General features: G+C 43.2%; 1 protein-coding gene across 1 annotated transcript; it reads right to left on the minus strand.

Annotated features, from left to right (window-relative positions):
• Positions 1-1,421: 1,421 nt before the first annotated feature.
• On the minus strand, positions 1,422-20,130 carry Prkra (protein activator of interferon induced protein kinase EIF2AK2). The gene is made up of 8 exons (XM_059260754.1): positions 19,870-20,130; positions 19,217-19,386; positions 15,697-15,778; positions 12,623-12,701; positions 11,556-11,673; positions 8,685-8,779; positions 4,434-4,608; positions 1,422-2,057 (listed from the first exon to the last, which is right to left on the minus strand). The coding sequence occupies exons 1-8, from the start codon at positions 19,932-19,934 to the stop codon at positions 1,900-1,902; spliced, it is 942 nt and encodes a 313-aa protein (XP_059116737.1). The 5' UTR covers positions 19,935-20,130; the 3' UTR covers positions 1,422-1,899.
• Positions 20,131-20,310: the final 180 nt, after the last annotated feature.

Here is a 20,310-nt window from a genome sequence, read left to right on the forward strand (position 1 = left end):
TTCAAGGCTGTAGCAGCGCTTAGCAATAGCTGGTCAATTCTACCATCCTTAAGGGCTGGTCCCTTCCATATTTCTCTATCACCTTATACATAGTGCCTACCATTGTATGGGCAGCTCAGCTTACCAGTTGTAAAAGTCATAACAAATGTGCTATCCCAGCATCCTAGAGGTTGTGGGCTCTGCTTACCATCACGGAGTGGGGCTCACCCGCTATAAGTCAGGTGACAGAATGAGGTACAAAATCCCACTGGTTCTCCTTTCTTGTGTCCTAGCTTGGGTTTCCTGAGAAGCAAACTTGGAGGTGAAATTAGAGAATAGATTAGGGGCTGCTAGCTGCAGCAGGAAAAGAAGGGCCATTGGCAGAGGGAGAAGTGGGGGTATACAATGTAATCACAAGGCAGTCTCTGGCCGGGTGTAGAGACACAGGCCTTTAATTCCAGCACTTGGGAGGTGGATCTCTGTGAGTTCAAGGCCAGCTTGATCTACATAGTGAGTTCCAGGATAGTTAGGGCTGCGTAGAGACCCTGTTTCAAAAAACCAAAGCCAAATCAAAACAACACATAGTACTCACAAGCAGGCACAGCTGTCCTTGAGTAGGGGACTCTGCAACTGAGAAGAGCTCCCAATATGGGGCAATATGGTGACTCTGCGTGCAGGCTGCCCGAGAAAGGAGGCCTAACTGGTGGCTCTCTCCAGGTAAGGCAATTATGAAGAAGTCTGATAGAATATCAGCCACACTCCCAGACGGGACTAAATCATCACGCACTTAAGAAGAATCCAACCTTTTCTAACCTTTCCCCACAACTTCTCAAATGCAATATATTGACATTTATGTATTGATGGATTGTGTATGTGTGTGTGCGCGTGTGTGCGTGTGTGTGTGTGTGTGTGTGTGTGTGTGTGTGTGTGTGTGTGTGTGACAGCACATCTGTGGAGGTCAGAGGACAACTTGTGGGAATCAGTTCTCTCCTTCCATCACGTGGGTCCCAGGAATCAGCTTCCATTGTCAAGGTTAGCATCCAGCACCTTTACCACTGAGCCGTCTCGCCAGCTCTTTTTCGAACCTTTAAATTAAATCACGTCTTTGAAATATCCTTGTGAAAGAATTGAGTGAACTAGAAAGGGTTCCTATGGTTGTCATTTGTATTTTGTAATTGTAGTAATGCTCTTTTAAACCACCAACTCATCTACAAACGGTTAGGTCCAAGGAAAACACAATGTTGCACAGGCTTAGGAAAAAAAAAAATCAAGACGTGATGCCCACATACATTTGCAGGATTTTACCTTTGAATTTCTGCAGTAAGCTAGCGGCATGCAGATAACAAGCTATCCAAATGAAAATGTTCACAACAATGTTCACCTACAAAGAACAAGGCTAAGATCAAGTGAGTAGCTATTTAATAAAACGAGCAGAGCCCCCGTTATAAGAACAGCTCTTTATTCAGTGGTTTCAAATACAGAGCAGACCGACCATGTTCCCTGAAATTTAGCAGTGACACTCAACACAATCCTCCAAACTCTAGTCTAAAGCAGAATTCACATCACAAAGCCCTGCGCAGAAGAGAGTTTCAGCACCAGTGAGCCTGTTGCCAGCAGTACTTGAATCTCTCCACTGTCAGTCAAACGTGCAGCTCATCCTACGTGACCGATCCTGCAAAACGGGTGCTACACTCCGCCGTGTGGTACAAAGTTTATAAATACAATAGACCAATACAAAGTGAAGCCATTAAAAAGAGCTTAAGAACAACTACCAGGAGACAATTAAATCTGGGAAGTCGACGGAATCTGAAGAGATCTGGAAAGGACGCGTGGACGTACATAACAGTCAACGTTTTCCTGGGGAAGAGGTGCGAGGGGAACTTACGCGCTGCGGAAAGATTTCGTAAGCTGCCCCGAGCCCTACTTTCTTTCTGCTATTATCTTTAAATACTGCAGAGCATTGTGAGCGGCGTCACTCTGCGCATTGCTACAGGAGATGCCCGAGCCATGACACACGGTGATAGGACTGGTGGACAGCTCTGCGAGACACTGATACTGTCCATTGGCACTCAGTTCCTCTGTAACGACACATGTAAATACGACAGTCAGTGCTGGGTATGTGCAAAGCAAACTCTTTTTTTTTTTTCGTTAAGCATTCATAGCACATTACCTCATTCATTCATCAATACTTAAACAAACAAAACACAGACAGGGAGTTGGGGATGCCAGCTTACACCTGAATTCTACAGCATGTGGGTGGAGATAGAGGACTTCCAATTCTAGGCCAGCCTGAGCAATACAGCGAGTTCTAGGTTAGCCTGGCCATAAAGCAACTTTTAGGCCAGCCTTGGCTACAAAGCAAGACACTCGAGGAAAAAAAAAAATCTAACCAAAATAAGACAACCTCCACCACCATCCCCACATGCTCAGCTGCAGAGGTTCTCAAACTGTTTCATAATTACCTAGAGAAAACTGAAGGAAAGGCTGATGTCTGGACTTCATGTTAGTCCACTCAATCAGAAATCAGGGCTCCTGCATTTCTAAGAACCTCCAAGGGAACTCTAATGTGACCAGTAGGAGAGTGTGTGCAAATTACTGAACCATAGCACATGTCTTAATAGGAAAGAACCATTTACTAAAGAATAGGCAAGACTGTATTTTCCATTAGGAAGTCATTTTCAGCAGGCATGTAAGCAGAGTAAACTTGATGCATGGGGAGACCACCCCATGCTTTCTTTCCTGATCTTTGGTTTGAAGTCTGTGCAGAAGTCTTGGTTGCAGCTTCCTGAGATCAACACAGAAGCCCAGGAAACAAATGTTCTCATCGACTGATGAGTCACTCACTGAAGACGGGTAAGTGAGGGGAAGAAATAAGTCTGAAATATAAAGTGTCACTTATTTAGAGCGGCCATGGGGGCTGACGAGATGGCTCAGTGGGCTAAGGCTCTTGTGGCACAAACCTAGAGACCTGGGTTTGATCCCTGGAGCCCATGTAAAGATGGGAGGAGAGAACTGACTCCACAAAGTTGTCCTCTTTGTCTCCCATACATGCTGTGGCGCACACACACACACACACACACACACACACACACACACACACACACATACACACACACACACAGTCAATAATAACTTTGAAGTGACCATGGGTAAGTGATATTATTTAGTCATTAATTTCAAGGAAATTATCCCAATAGCAATAGGATTACTGAATGAGTGAAGGGCTTTCTAGTCACTGCAGCAAAGGCTTTTTCTTTCAATAAAAGAAAAATTGACATAAAGTCAACTATTTTTAAACTGAACAATTCCATGGCGTTTACTACATTCACAGCTCTATTCATTTCCACATCGTTTCCATAACCTGACAGGACACCTGCACCCCTTAGACAGTTATCCTTCCAAGCCCCTCCTCTCCCACTCCTGACACCCACCAGCCTGTGCTGACTGCATGGATTAACCTCTACTGACTATTCCGCTGGATCATACTGGAGCCTTCTGGGTCTGGCTTCTTTCACTTGGCACGGTACTCTTCAAGTTTGTCTACGTTGTGGTAGGAATTAGAGCTTCATTTCTTTCTGGGGCTGAATGGCATCTCATTGAATGTATACTCAACCATTTGTTTATCCACTTACTCCTTGAAGAACACCTGACCTGTTTCTACTTCTTGGCTCTTGGAAGTATACTATGAACATGTCGTTACTGGTATTTGAATACTAGTTTCAATTCCCAGGAGTGGAGTTTCTTGGTCACATGAGTTGCTGATAATCTTCTTATCTGGTAGTTGCACCATTTTTTACCTGACCACCAATGTATGAGGTTCCAAACTGGAATCTCACAGACTTTTGCTGTTTCCCATTTTCCTGACTATAGCCATCCTAGTGGATTGGAAGTGGTCCTTTCAGGCTTCCTTCTTATCCCACATTCTCTTTTTTCTTAGTCCTGTTCACGACATCTCAGTCCTCTATGTAGTCCAGACCTTCAGCAAACTGAAGACGCCTATAGATACTTATGGAATGGTCTCTCATCAGCTGTCTTCCAGACCACCTATCTGTATTTGCTGCCCAGATGCTGCGTCATATGCTGTTTATCCAGACTCTGCATTTGATGCATGGCTGCAGAGACTCTGACAGGCTAGGTCTCCACATCTCACTCAACAGGGATAGCACATTGTTCTGACGTTAAAATCCAGACACTAAGCATGCATGTACATGTGTGCAAGCACGCGCACACACACACGCACATTAAACAGATGTATAAATTGAATTAAATGAAAATCCACAGAGATGGGCCATAGTGTGACATTCGTTCCCGTAATCCCAGCACTTGGGAGCTGGACCAAAATCAGGTAGATGTTCAAGATCAGCATGAGATACAGGAGACCCTGTCTCTAAACCAACCACAATAACACAAAAAGCAATGAGATGGAACATGTCAGGATGAACAAGAAACCTTACCTATATCCAAATATGTTATGTTAAAACCCTGCTCCTTGGCAATCTCACTAAGCAGCTGGATGTAGTCTGTGTTTGGGAGGCTGAGCAGACTTCTTTTCAGTAAGTTGATCTTTTCACCGGGGGAATTCCTCAACGAGTGCCAAGTACATCCTAGGGAATGTTCGACCACATTCGTCTAAAAAGCAGAGATGAAGGGAAATTTAGTTTCCTAACCGGGCCTGTTCCAACACCAGCACCAGCGTAACTGAGGGCACTGGTTAGGGACTGGAGACGGCCCAGGGCTTGAGAGCACTGGCTGCTTTGCCAGAGGACCCAGGTTTGGTTCTTCCCAGCATTAGGTCTAGGAGAGACACCGCCAACAGAAATGCTTTCATTTTGATAAGTTCTTGCACCTTGGCCCAGAAAGATGGCTCAGCAGGTAAGGACTCTTGATGCCAAGTCTCATGCCCGAGTTTGACCCCTCAGACATATACGGTAAAAGACAAGAGCTGACTCCCCCAGCAAGCTGCCCTCTGAGCTCCACACAGACTCACCTGACCCCACCTCACACCCAAATAAAGGTAAGAAATACTTCCAGTTCAATTTCTGAACGAGTCTATATACCCACCAACTGAAGGTGCTTGAATTTTCACACTCTCACTAATATCAGTTACTAAACACTGTAGCTTTTACTAACTTAAAAGGTAATGCATGAGTAAACTGAGTATTCTTTCTTTTCTTTTCTTTCTTTTGTAATTTCCTACTGGGCTTTTTTTTTTTTTTAATTTATTGTTGTGCCGTCAGCTGTCTGCATCATAACCGAACCCCCCCTTTTCCTACTGACATGCCATCACTGGGTATCTGCACATTTGCACCTACTCCTGCATTCTGTCCGCTCTCCCACCAGGAACCTGTGCTATTACAGTTTTACAATTTCCTTTATTCTCTGGGAGGGCAAGCACCCTAGGCTACTTCAAATTCTTGCTTTCTAGGGTTCTTGGCTGTGCTCAAGGATTTGCTTTTTGCTTTTTCCAGATAAGCTTAGTAAAGTCCTACTGAGGTCCAAACTGAATTCTGGTAGATTTAGAGTAAGACAACTTACATTTTTATATTTTTACTATAGCAAGTCTCTGTGTGAAAAGAAGAAATAATGCCACATGATCTAATTTCTGTTATATTCCTCAGTAGGGTTTCAAAGTGCTCCTTTGTGAAGCTTTGTGAAGCTCCTGTGTGAATCCTTGCACATTTCTATTCAAGTTTACCCCAGACATACCACTCCATTTTTTAATATTGAAAATGGATTTTTTTTTTTTACACTTGTAGCTCTTGGGTTTATAAGAAAATTATTGACTTTTTTCTAGTATACCTTTTTTTCAGAATAGATTTTCTATTTTTCCAAGAAGTGTTTTTTTTTTTTTTTTAATTTTTAAAATGTTTTGGGGTGTGTGTGTGTGTGTGTGTGTGTGTGTGTGTGTGTGTGTTCTGTATGTGGTATGGTGTATGTATGCATGCATGTAGTTATGTGTGAGAATAGCTTACACATGTGTCAACATTGGCCATCTTCCTCCATCATTCTCCACCTTATTGTTTGAGTCACATCTCTCCCTGGACCTGGAGCTCACAGACTCATCTAAACTGGCTGACCAGCAAGCCTCAGGGATCCTCTTGCCTCTGTCTCCCCAGCACTGGGGTTACAGGCCATCGTGCCTGGCTTCTTTATGGGTGCCGGATTTCTGAACTTCGGGCCTTATGCTTGAATGGCAAGCACTTCATCTGAACCAGCTCCCAACTTGCAGGTTTTTGTTAGTCTATGTACATCTACCCATAGACACAACAATCAAAAAGCTCACGAGTGGGAAAAGGGGGCAATCCCCTGCCTCACCCTCTCCTCACCTTCAATCTCTTTCCCCTATGCAATAAATTTAATCTTCTCCTTTTAACTACTCTAGTTAGTACTTTTGTAAGACTAAAGGAAGTGAAAACTACTGATTTTGTACATTAATTTAACGATACATGCTGCTATTGTTTCTAGTAGGTGTTTTGTTTTTGAGGCAGGGTCTCGTTTACCTCAGGGATGCCTTGAACTTGCTATGTAGCCAGAGGCAGCTTTGAACTTCTGATCCTCTTGCATCCACCTCTCAAATGTGCCACCGTACCTAGCTCTCCAGGGGTTTACAGGAATCTAATCTGATTATTTGCATCTAGCAATCACTTCTGGCTCATCTTGTTTCCAACTTCATCCTGTTCCCTGTCATCTAATTATATTCTTAATATTTCTAGAACAAGGTCAAATAAAACCTCTTTGGATGCTCCAATGTTGCAGAGGAACTTTGGATGACTATCTAGGCAGACAGCTGTCTCTGTCATTTCCAGAGTTTTGGAAGTTGCTTACAATGCTCTTCCTGTTTACTTAGGTAATATTGTATCCTTCTGAGGTCTTTGATGTAGTTGAAGACTAGATAGTTATAATTTTCCTTGGTTATGATAAAAGATAAAATTGATATAAAACTTTAGACTCACAAATATAGGATAGATAGAATATTTTCTTTAATTTTGCCAAATACAAATAGACTAGATATTATAACTGTAATTCTTGCTTGATTACTGTTTTGTTATATGTAATTTCACCATGTTAAAGTTAAATCCTTCCTTTTTGATTAGACAGAAAAGGGGAGGTGCTGTGGGATGTTCTGTATGCTGTGAATGTGTTGCTCTGATTGGCTGATAAATAAAATGCTGATTGGCCAGTAGCCAGGCAGGAAGTATAGGTGGAATAAACAGACAAGGAGAATTCTGGGAAGTGGAAGGCTGAGTCAGAAGATGCCAGCTTGCCGTCCAGGGAGCAGCATGTAGTGGCAAACAGGTAAAGCCATGGAACATGTGGCAACATATAGATTAACAGAAATGGGCTGAGTTTAAATGTAAGAGCTAGTCAGTGGTAGGCCTGAGCTAATGGCCAAGCAGTTTTAATTAAAAAAACAAACAAACAAAAAAAAAAGCCCTCTTACTTGATGTCCTGTTTTATTTTTTATTTTAATGAGATGATTGTAATACAGAGACATATAACCAGGATTTTAATATTTTTGGATTTTTTTTTAATCAGTTATGATTGCTACAAATATCTTTCTAGCATCTACTAAAAAGATTGTTTCTTTTTTTCCCTATATGTGAGGATCCTGCTACACTTGTGCCACTAGATGTGGGAGCTGGGAACCAAACCTGGGTTCTCTGCAAGAGCTCTTAACCCTGGAGCCATCTCTCCAGCCCCTCTAAAAGTCATTTCAAAACAGACTCATTTCTCTCCACTTCCTCTGCCCCCACCTTAGTTTACGTTATTATATTGCACAACACCACTCTAGGGTTCTCTCTGACCCTAATATTCATTTATTCCCTATAATCCAACCAAGTGATTTCCTTTCTAACAAACAAATTAGATTTCTTTTCCTGCCAAGGTAAAATTTGTTAATGACTTTGCACTACACTCAGTATACATGGTAATTTCTCTAGTTTAGTTAGCCGTATTAAGACGAGATCTCTCTGCCTGCCTGGCGTCACTCTGAGAATTCTCTCCTCTACCACCATGGTCTAGACCAATCAACCACTTGCGGTTCTTAGACTACATATGGTGTTTAACTCCGGGGACTTTGCACTTGTCATCTTTGCTCTGGAATTTACTTCCCCGACTTTCATCCTGTATGTCTCAGCTTAGATGTTACTTCCTCCTGGAGGCCTTCCTGAAGCCCTGGTCTTGGCTGGATGCCTCCTCCGTGTCCTCATACCTCCTTCCACCTGGACTGTCTGTAGCATTCTGTCCACTTTCAGCTGGCTATTAAACTAGGTAGAGAGAGGCATAAGAAGCTGGGTACGCACCACAGTACCCGGCACAGTGCAAGCTCACCAAATGACCATTAATGGACAGATAATGAATGGACGAAGAGACAGATGCATAAAACCAGCTCCACCGGCTCTTTGCTGATTTGCTTATTCGGACCCCCTGCGTGCTAAGCACAAAGCACACCACTGAGTCACACTGAGCTCTTATTTTCAGACCCCATCCTGAGATTCTGAATCTGCTGTGTCTCCCAGGTCCTTTTTCCTGAACCAACTCCAGCTCACATATGAGAGGCAACAAAAACTGGAGTCACACATAACTCAGCAAAGCAGAGATTTTTAAAAATTGCAACTCTGAAGTGTCAGTACAAGAAAAGAAGGGACATTTTCTGTAGTGGGAGATGTCCAGTCACATTAGAATCCTAACTGATTATTACTTACTAGAGAAATGTGGTTCTCTGGAGAAATATTACTAAATTTGGCAAGAAATTTCTCAGCAGCATTTCTCTTGGCTTGTTTTTTTGATGCCCCCTTTCCTAAATAAAAGAAAGAAACAGTAGATTTAGAAATTAACGTTCACAGAAAATGACCAAATTTGTTTTGTTTTTTGTTTTTTTGTTTTTTCGAGACAGAGTTTCTCTGTATAGCTTTGGAGCCTGTCCTGGATCTCACTCTGTAGACCAGGCTGGCCTCAAATTCACAGAGATCCACTTGGCTCTGCCTCCTGAGTGCTGGGATTAAAGGCGTGGGCTACCACCGTCTGGCCGACCAAATGTTTTATTAGTGAATACCTCAGGATTTTCATATATTGCACCAGTATTTTCTTATCACATTAAAATTTTTGTTTGTTATAATATATAGTGTATATATCTCAATATACCCTACCTCCAAAATCCTTCTGTGTTCACCTTTATTAAGTCTGCCACCATTTAGCTGCCTCACTAAAATACACACACACGCAAGTATTAGGGTGTGTGTGTGTGTGTGTGTGTGTGTGTGTGGTGTGTATTGCTGGCAGTGAAAGCCAGGGACCTACATATGCTAGGTAAGTGCTCTATCACTAAGCTATACCACCGGTCCTCAAACAACCATTAATTATTTTTGAAAATATTTGTGTGTGTGTGTGTGTGTGTGTGTGTGTGTGTGATGTGTACATGTAAACACATGTGTGTGTGGCTGGGTCCACCCATGTTGGTGCAAAGAGAAGCCAGAGATCAACACTGGGTGCCTCCCTCTGTTGCTCTCCATGTCTGTTGTTGTTGTTGTTGTTGTTGTTGTTGTTGTTTTAATTTTTTTTCCACACAGATCTTTCCCTGAACCCGGACCTCACTATTTAGGAGCACCAGCTGGCCAGTGAGCCCCAGGGAATCTATGTGCCTCGTTCAGTGCTCCTGGCCATGGGTGGGTGCTGAAGATTCAGACTCAGGTTCTTATGTTTATGCAGCAAGCAGTTTACCCACTAAGCCTTTCGGCAGCCCAGTAATTCTTTTCTTTAACAGATTTTCTTTAATAACTATACTTTGAAACTTTGTAGCACTTACAAAGTTGTTCCCTATACCTAGCACATGAATCATGCTTAGTTTAATTCTGACCAATTAGATTTATCAAATACACTTGAATTATAACCCCTAACTCTTAATGTCTATTTCTTGCTTATAATCTTTTATAAGATGACAACTATGTGAATTTAAAAAAATACATTAATAAGGGTATAGGAGACACTGAGACTGAAAGACATGTTAAAACTCTACTTCTATACATTAGTTTTAGAGATTTTAAAACTGGGGCTGGCCAGATATGATAGCTCACACCTTTAATCTCAGCACTTGGGAGGCAGAGGTAGCTCATGGTCAGCCTGGTCTATAGAGCAGCCAGCGCTACAAAACAGAGAGGGAGCGAGAGAGAGAGAGAGAGAGAGAGAGAGAGAGAGAGAGAGAGAGAGAGAGAGAGAGAGAGAGAGAGAGAGAGACCCTGTCTCAAAAACAAAACCACGAAACAAGTGGAGATGCAACTGAGTCACACTTGCCTCGCACATGACAGACAGGCCGTATGTTAAACATCCACCACCACTAAACAATTCATAAATAAATCAGAAACCCAAGGAGACAAAGAAGTTTGCTTAACCCTTTAAATCAAGGGCTGCAGGAAGAACAGAGGCTGAAGGTTCCGCTTCCGGACGATGTTCTCCGCGCTGGCCCACACTACCACTAATGAGTAAACACTGGCCTGTTACTTGTGTCTAATCTCTAGCTAAGGTAGAATGCTATTGATTTTCTTTTTCCTTTCTTATCTGCATAGTGCTGGGGAACGGACCCAGGGTCTCACTTATGCGAGGTAAGCCCTCTACCACTGTTCTGCACCCATAGTTCACGCAATCCCAATTTAAACCACTTTAGAAGTGACCAAAGCATGCCAGGGAAGTTAACATAGGAATTCTCACTAGTACTTTCATAGCGTATGTCCTTTATAACACAAAATTTGCTGCCATTAAAAAGGACAACCTCGCCGGGCGGTGGTGGCGCACGCCTTTAATCCCAGCACTCGGGAGGCAGAGCCAGGTGGATCTCTGTGAGTTCGAGGCCAGCCTGGACTACCAAGTGAGTTCCAGGAAAGGCGCAAAGCTACACAGAGAAACCCTGTCTCGAAAAACCAAAAAAAAAAAAAAAAAAAAAAAAAAAAAAAAAAAAAAGGACAACCTCTATTATCTCTTTGTAATTTATTATATTACTGTTTATATTTTATGATTAGGGGGGCTGAAACTAGGGCCTCATACATGCTAACCAAGCATTCTATCATTAAGATAAACACCCTCATTAAGTTAAATACCCTTACCAGCTCACCACAATTGTTTTTTGCTATGTAATCTCTCATTCCTCACCCCATTTTTCCAGTCCAATGAAAACTACTTAAGGCCTAGAGGCTATAATTTGCCTGTCTTTTCGGTTACAACCTCATTTTAAAAACATAAAATTAAGAAACATAAGCCGGGCGGTGGTAGTGCATACCTTTAATCCCAGCACTCGGGAGGCAGAGCCAGGCGGATCTCTGTGAGTTCGAGGACAGCCTGGGCTACAGAGTGAGTTCCAGGAAAGGCTCAAAGCTACACAGAGAAACCCTGTCTCAAAAAAAAAAAAAAAAAACCAACCAACCAACCAACCAAACAAACAAACAAAAAAACCCATAAATATCCTCAGAAAGTCAAAGATCATAGAAAAGAGATATCACTATTCAAAAAGTCACATGACAGAAATTTCTATGACAATTCACCATCCGAAAATATCGCAAACGCCTCTAGCTGTAAGAATCAAGTACCAGTTTCCATGTATGACTCTAGCCTGCAAATCGTGGTATATTCCCTCTTGTGAGCAGGTCCTCCTTCCTGGGAAAGGGTGTATTCGGGAAGTCGCCAGCCATGGTGAATAGCCAATTCCTATAAAGTCAAGGAGGTCATAGTAGTCATTGGAACTATTTGGTGGCTCAGTCCTTTGATCCTGGTCCTAGTAACGAGCTTGAAAAGAATCACGGCACTGGCCAAGGGAACCTTTGGGAACACCCTCTTTTTCCCACAGGCATGCCCACATTTTATATCTTATGTCACAATACTGAAAGCAAAGCAGTTTTGTGCCATTGGCAGTACTTTCCTACTGGGCCACAGAGACTGATGCCTGAAGTCAATGAGAAAGGCAGGCTACATGTATTTTTTTCTTTTCTTTTTTGCTAGAATAAAGCAATTATGTAGGCCGCCTCTCTCCTCTTGAATTTAGTTAAACAACCATGGTTCTGTGTAAATTCTGTCTCAACAGAAGTACAAAGAGTTTTTTTTTTTACAAGAGCAGTGAAAATGGCCATGTTCTTAAAGCATAAACTCACTCCCCAACTACTTCTTGGCCTTTTGGCTAAGACAAAAAGTATTAACACTCTATCCTGTTACACCAAGGTCTGCTTTTACCAAGTCACAATTCCACTAAACAAAGGCAAATACTGAACAAGAAGAAAGTCCAAAACAGAGTAATAAGGAGATAATCCCAAGTTAGCTACGGAAAATGCAATGATCACTACTTAAAAACAAAATATTCATTGCTGAGGCCTAGTGACACATGCCACCATTAATCCCAGCACTCGGAAGGCAGAGGCAGGTGGATCTCTGTGAGTTCAAGGCCAGCCTGGTCTACAGAGTGAGCTCCAGGACAGCCAGGGCCACATAGACCCTGTCTCAGAAACATAAGAGAGAAAAGAAAGGAAGAAAGAAAGAAAGAGAGAGAACAAAATATTCACATTTCCCCATTATGTTTAAAATATCAACCACTTGTCTTTCCTCGGTGATAAACAAATTCATTATACTTTAGTCAGTAAACAAACAGTATGGGAAGCTGACTTACCTGTAACGAGCCAATTGGATTCAGCTGGTTCTTTGGCTGTTTGGATGGATCAGGCAGTAAAGGGTCAGGAACTGCAAAGCTAAACATTACATAAAAGTGTTATTAAATAAAACGGTTTGCTCTGAGCTACCAAATAAATGACAATGTATTCTCTATTTAACCTCCTCTGCCTAAGCTCTTCCATCCCTTTTACAAGGACTGAATGCCCCTCACTCCGACTTCTTTGGGAATCTGATTGACCCATCATCCAAGAACTATGTCAAACATCATTTCCAGATGCCTATTCTTTTACCTCAACAGATCATAAATCTCTCATTCTTCTGAAACACTGTACCATTTGGAACTGAACTTAGTGGCACATGCCTATAATCTTGCCACTCTGGAGGCAGAGGCAGGGGGATCAGGAGGTCAAAGCCAGCCTTAAACACAGCGAGTCTGAGGCTAGCCTGAGCTACACAAGACCCTGTATTAAAAAACTTAGTCTGGCTCTTTAAAAAGTTGTTTGATCGTAAATTATTCCCTCTTGCACTCAGCCTGTCCATTCCTCACCTAACTTCCTCTGACTCACACTGACTACTCCTTGGTGGTAGGACCTATGTATTACTTACTTATATAAGCTTTGTACATAACAGACACTTAATGAAAGTACTTAAAATGTACGTATGGAGGGCTGGAAAGATGGCTGTGGATAAATAAATACACTTGCTACTCTTATAGAGTACTTGGGTTTGGTTCCTGGTTCCCATGGGGTCAGGATGGCTAACAACCACCCATAACTTCAATTCCAGGGATCAGACACTTCTTTCTGTCCTCTGTGGGCACCAGGCATGCATGCAGTACACATACATACATGCAAGCAAAACACTCATACACGCAGAATAAAAATAACTAAATCTAAAAACAGTTTCAGAAAAAGTACATGTAACTATAAAACTTAAAGAAAAGATCATGAATTTGGGATGGAGAGCAGGGTTGGACAAGGAGGAGGGGACAAGAGTGACACAGAGGCATGTATGGAGTTCTTAAAAATTACGTGTGTGTGTGTGTGTGTGTGTGTGTGTGTGTGTGTGTATGTACAAAGCACATTACTATTAAAACTACTTTTATTTATGTATTTTATGTGTATGAGTGTTTTGTCTGAGGGCAACAGACCTCATGGGACTACAGTTATAGATGGTTGTGAGCCACCATGTGGTTGCTGGGAATTGAACTCAGGACCTCTGGAAGAGCAGCCAGTACTGTTAATCACTGAGTCATCCCTCCAGCCTCTTAAAACAACTAAAAAAAAAAAAAAAAAAAAAAAAAAAACTACAAAAAAACCTTTAGTCAGGAAATCTAGCTCTAGAAACAGTAACACAGGCTATAAATGTTTTTTCATCCAGATATCTAGGCAAGAAAAATTTGTTCTGGCATCTGCATAGTATAGGGTTAATCCTCTGAGATTTTGATGCATCTTACATAAGGTAAACGCCCTACATGAATCTGGTTCTAGCATGTGTGTGTGGATTATAATCAGGGGAAAGAGAACAGGCTCTTCTGGGGAGTTTGAAATCATGATGCCTAGTCCTGAAGAAGCTGCACTCCATGCTGACAACCGCTAAGCAACTCGAGTCATTTCTGCCATGACACACGAGGTTCTACCATTGCCATCTCCTCCAACTGCCAAGTTTAACCCAGGCTGACGAGATAGACGAGTGTTCACTTACAATGCTGCATGCCGAAGCTACGCAAATAATTGGGATGGAGAAGTGAGAAAGTCTCTGTATTAAATCAGGCCACTGTGGGCCTGATTACAGCTTAGTAATTCTCATCTTATCTGTCAAGAAGCACAAATACATAGTAAAGTTTGTTAGCCTTTCACGGTGACAAAGTGAAGTGCCCAGGGGCAGAGAGGACATGCTGTTCGATGATTTCTACGAATGTACCCAACACTCTGGGATGACCTTTGGGCTGCACAGGACAGGAGGGCCACCACCAACAGGTGGAAGGGCTCAAGAGCTGAACTACAAGAAGTGTGACTTGAAAGCCAGCCTAAGTCACTTATATGCAGAGGGATAAGCATTACCTTGTGAGATCCAAGGCTGGTCTGAGGCAAGCACTTATCACAAAGGTAAACAGGCCACTAGTTTTGAATTACCCAAACGCTTCAGAGTGACTGAGAAATAGAGAGCTACTGGATGGAACCTAAATACACTCCTAAAACTGTAAGTTTCACTATGGCTGGAGAAAAAAAACTAGTCTACACTAAACTCCATTGGCCCTTTGGCCAACTATGGGCAGATATCACATGATATCTGAATTCCAGGCATCTCTGGGTGTGTGTAAGGGAGGAAACTGAAGGTATGCCGTGTTCCACATTGGACCCAGTGTGAATCAAAGACACCACTGATGAGACACACAACGCTCAAGACCAATGCTCATTCTAATGGCGCTGACAGTGGCAGACATTTCCTTTTGGAAGTGTCTGGAATTACTACCCTCCTTAACATACACTGTACTTGATACAGGGAAAGGACACTTTGCCTCCTTTTTCCAAATGAGAACTCCTAAGGGTACTTTCAGATAGGTAAAGTGACATATGCCTATAATACCAGCATCAAGGAGGATGAGGTGGGAGGACCATTAGTTGGAGTCCAGCCTGGGCTACATGATGAATTTGAGGCCAGGTAAGCTCCAAAAAACAGAGGAAGACCATCTCTTAAAAAAAAAAAAGTACTATTTTTACGCACCCTTTTCCATCTTACACCTTATTTTCTTCAGTATACAAATAATCAATTAATTAACAAATTAATACCCTGAATATTAAGAATAGCAGTATCTGCCGGAAACCCTGATTGCACTCCAACACGACCCAGTAAAGCCTAGTTCATGGCAGCCTTCCCTTAACAGCTAACTGCCAGACTGAATAGGCTTACATTGTCTTTAATGATTGGTAGGCTTTCCTGGATATGGAATCTCAGAGTAAAGACACAACCAACCGTTCACTCTACTGCTTTTCTGAGCACGTTAGAGTTTCTCATCTTACCTCAGCCATGAAAATTTTGAGCTGCAGAATACAAAGAAATTGAGCTCACCAAATACTTGCATTAGCTTTCAAAATGTTTATGGCGGCCTCTGCGGCTCTATGCTTCGCCAGCTTCTTACTCGTGCCTTCGCCTGAATTAGAGACGGGAAAAAGTTCTTAGTCTCTGTGAAGAAGTGTGGGTTTCTCAGCTGTGGTCACAGTGCAAAACAAAGTCACCGTTTACAGGCTTGTTACTGAAACCATCCATTACGTGCAGTTACACTATTAAAACACTCAACATGTAAAAGCAACATATTAAAGCCAGTTTTGAAAGTATTATTTATTTGAGTTTATGCATACCTATATAAAACACTATTTCTATATTATATCTATATGTATTATATAAAATAGGAATAAGCTGGATCATATCACATCTCCTGATGAAACAGAACTTAGCATTTTGCTCTTTGTTGTGGGATATTTGTACACTGTGTGAAGAAAATGTATTAGTGTGACTGGTGTAATAAAAAGCTGAATGGCCAATAGCTAGGCAGGAGGTATAGGCATGGGCTTCTGGGCAGAGAGAGAGGAAGTAGGAGATGAATCTAGGTGTGCGAGAGCCATCAGTGGGACTCTAAAGTCAGACATACGGTACAGATCAAAGGTAACGGAGCCACGCGACAGAACGTAGATTAAAACAAGTGGGTTAATTTAAGTATAGGAGCTAGTGGGACAAGCCTAAGCTGAGGCTGAGCTTTCATAATTAATAAGAAGTCTGCATGTCATTATTTGGGAGCTGGCTGGTGGGACAGAAAAAGACTCACTATAGTTCTTCCTTTATTCCTAGACAGAGAAGTTCCTGTGCAGCAAGTTTTCTTTAAAGAAGCCACCGACAGTCCCTGTTCTAGCTCAGCAGGCAGGATTACACATGGAGCGCAGTGGAGAAGGGCTGACACACAGAAGGAGCAGCTTATGTCCTAAGTCTTTCTCACAATCAGTAGAGCTAACATGGGTAGACAAGGGAGGATGTGGGAAGACTGAACTCTTCATTTCAGCCATCACATGAAGTAAATAGTGACGTCCATCTTTTCCTTCTGGTTTCAAATCCCCAAACTCACAGAGAATGTTTTCAAGTGTGACCCTCAAGGATCAGAGGACACAAAGTCCTCTACTCTCGTATCTACTAAAACAGACACTTGGGATATGGCATGGGACTAAACAGAATCTTTTGCTCTCTAGGACAGACAGCCAAATGTCTGTTAACAGATAGCTGACATACAAAGGGCATGTTATAACAAGCCTCAGTGCAAGCTATAAGGAGGCATACAAGACAGCAGCTTGCCAGGTATGGCCATCTAAGCCCATCTATTCAGAAGGCTGAGGCAGGAGGATTGGGAATTAAGAGCCAGCTTGAGCTCCCACCAGACACCGTGTCAAAATCAAAAAGGAAAACATTAGTAGCTTAGTTACACTTGGAGACACTCAGGAAGGGAGAACTGTATAGACTCCTAGAAGACAAGTCAAGGCTGGTAAAGTGAGGGAGGGATAAGGACTGGGAGATGGAGGACTGGAAGAACACGGAAGGCTGAGGAGCACCCACAAAAAGGTTGCAGGGCAACAGAGCACTCAGTGTTCTCAAGGCCCCAAGCAGCTGATATGAATAAAGCCTGTGAGCTTGATGGGAGGGATTCTGAGACGCACGGGTGGAGGAAGAAATGAAGTGTATTATAAATTTGTCCTTTCCAAACCTTCATGTGTATAAGAATTGCCAGGGAACTTTTTTTTTTTTTTTTTTTGGTTTTTCAAGACAGGGTTTCTCTGTGTAGCTTTGTGCCTTTCCTGGAACTCACTCTGTAGCCCAGGCTGGCCTCGAACTCACAGAGATCCACCTGCCTCTGCCTCCCGAGTGCTGGGATTAAAGGCATGCACCACCACCGCCCAGCTCGCCAGTGAACTTTTAACATATACTCTGATCTCACCATTTGGGAAGGACCCGATACTCTGTATTCCTACCAAGTACTCTTGTGGTATTGAGGCTCCTTACTGATGTTTTAGGAAGGTTGTAAATCATGTTAACAAGTTGGGGTTTATTTTAAACATTCAGGCAATGGGAAAAATCACTAAATGGACTGTAAAGAAAGAAGAAGATATATTAGAATGCTAGAAAAAGCATTCTGAGTTAGGTGATGGTGGTGTATACCTATAAGCCCAGAATTTGGGAGGCTGAGGCAGGAGGACAAGGAATTCAAGGTCAGCTGGGGGCTACACTGGGAACATCTGACTCAAGACAGCAACTAAGAACACTAGCTGTCATGCAGAGAATGGATACCACAAGACTCCAAATTCAAAGAGCAGTAACACAAGAACTTTAGTCCAAGTGAAAGATAACAATGGTCTACACCAACGGTTCTCAACCCCCACAGGGGTCAAATATCAGATGTTTACATTATGATTCGTAACAGTAGCAAATCAGAGTTATGAAGTAGCAACGAAATCATGTTATGGGTTGAAATAAGTTGCTCATCTCTAACCTAAAATGCAGTTAAAGGGGAAAATGGCGTTTGTTTTTTTTTTTTGAACACTCCTCACAAATATTTGAAAAATGAGCAGCTACAGTTGAAACTCAATCTAACCTTGTGGATTTCTATAAGGAACCTTCCAGCCTATACTTACAATCCATCCACCACCACCATCCCACACAAAAATAAATAAATAAAAAATAAATAAATAAAAAGAGCTTCAATTTTTGAATTGGCTTCAATGACTGTCGGTAACCCCAGACTCCCAGATACAAACATATAACATATTCAGACTACTAGACAGTGGGACTTTAGCTTTTCCTAAATTTTACAAATTAAATTACTCAACATTTTTTATGCTTTCAACCAAGTAAGTATATAGGAAAATGATGTTCACATTTACAAATTTCAACTCTGGTTGCCATTTTCTCAGGCTCAGGCTGAAAGAAGATAAGAATCTGGACTGTGAAACTTCATTGTTGTGTGACCTTGGCAACATGGCTTATGAAAATGTCTGTGAACTTGCTACTTCATGAATAAAAAGGGGAAACAATCTTATACAAAATACCTGTATAGTATCGAGAATGAGAAGCTACTGTGCAATATAGCTCGGAGAGATACAGTATGGCAGTCTCTGCCTTCCCCTGATATTTCATGGACACAGACTCAAGAATGGTACCAACAATCCAAAGTTGTGTGTCTATAAGAGGGACGCTCAGAAAATTCTGAGGTCATGCCTACTAGCATCTGCATTTGTAACTTTGAAAGGTAATAGTACCTACTGACCTAGCTATAACAGCCCCAAGAACACTTCCAGTTTCTAATTCTTAAGAGGAACATTAGCAGGCTCCCTAGGTATAGGAAGAGATGTGTAGGATGCTTGGATACTTTCTGAGTTTCTTACATCTTATGGAGACATAAATTAGGGAGCAAAACAAATGAAGTTGATGCTGGAGTCTCGTCTGTTCCCATAGGTCTCTTAGGTAAAAGGGGACACTTTTCCTAATTGAAAAACAACACAAAGTCAGGACCGCCAGTCCACATGGTCATGGCGGTTAACTTCATACAGACCTGTGCAAGTTATGTCACCAACGGTTACTCTGAAGGTGAAAGTGGGCACGTGTACTTGCACATCGGATCTTTCACATTCGTAAACAGGTATGTTCTTGGTCTTCATGCCGTATTCGTGCAATACCTGAATCGGTGTTTTCCCAGGCTTGGCCGTTATCATCTTGCCCAAACTGCAAAAACCAGAAAAATGTATGCTTTACAGGTCAAAGCTGAAAGGGAAGCAAAAGCATCCCCTTGTCAGTTTTGACAGCCACAAATAGTGACAAAAAAAGCTCCCCAGCAGCCAGGGTCAGTGGCAAGGCCTGGGCGCACCTGTCTCTGAGCGCTGCAGCCCATAGCTAAGGGTAGAGAGGTCTGTGTAGAGAGAATTTGAACGCAGTGGGAGGGATGCTGAAGGAAACCGGGTGGGCTCGGGAGCTGCAGGCTAGATCAAGCCTACACCCGGGTCCGTGCACCTCTGGTCATATCCTCCAGAACCGATAGTTGCCGGAGGGGCGGGGCGCGCGGCAGATCCCGGGCCCGGAAGGCGGGCCCAGTGCTGTGCCTGGGGAAGGAGGGGGCTTTACCCAGAATGCAGCCCGACAGCTGGCTCCCCGCCCCTGCCCCACTGCCCACCCGTCTTGGGCCTGCGGCCTCGACAGCCCGGCGCTGACCTGAAGGTCCCGCTGTCCTCGCGCTCCAGCGGCGGGGCCTCGGCGTGATGCCTGCTGTGGGACATGGCGAGAAGGGACGGCTGGGCACAGCGATCGAGAGTAGTGCGGGTCTGGGTCCTCCCTCTCCACGTCGGCCAGATCCCGAGAGGAGCTTGCCTGCACTGCTGCCAGGCTCCCCCTTGGATAGCTGCCTGCCTCTCTCCAGACGAGGGACAGGCGGAGAGGGAGGGAGAGGCGGGGCCACGGCGCGGAAGAGCCGGCCACACCCCCTCTCCGCCGGGCCTCTCGGCCCCGCCCCTCTCTGCCATGCTCCGCCCCTCGCTGTTCCTGGTTTCCCCCTGCGCCACCGCGCTCGGCCCCTTCCCGGTTCCCCTTCGGCGGGTCCCTGCTCTTCCCAGCTATGGCCCGCGCCCTGGTTGGGTTCCCTGAGCTTCTCAGTGC

Source organism: Peromyscus eremicus, chromosome 4 (assembly GCF_949786415.1).
Source record: "Peromyscus eremicus chromosome 4, PerEre_H2_v1, whole genome shotgun sequence".
Lineage (NCBI taxonomy): Eukaryota > Metazoa > Chordata > Mammalia > Rodentia > Cricetidae > Peromyscus > Peromyscus eremicus.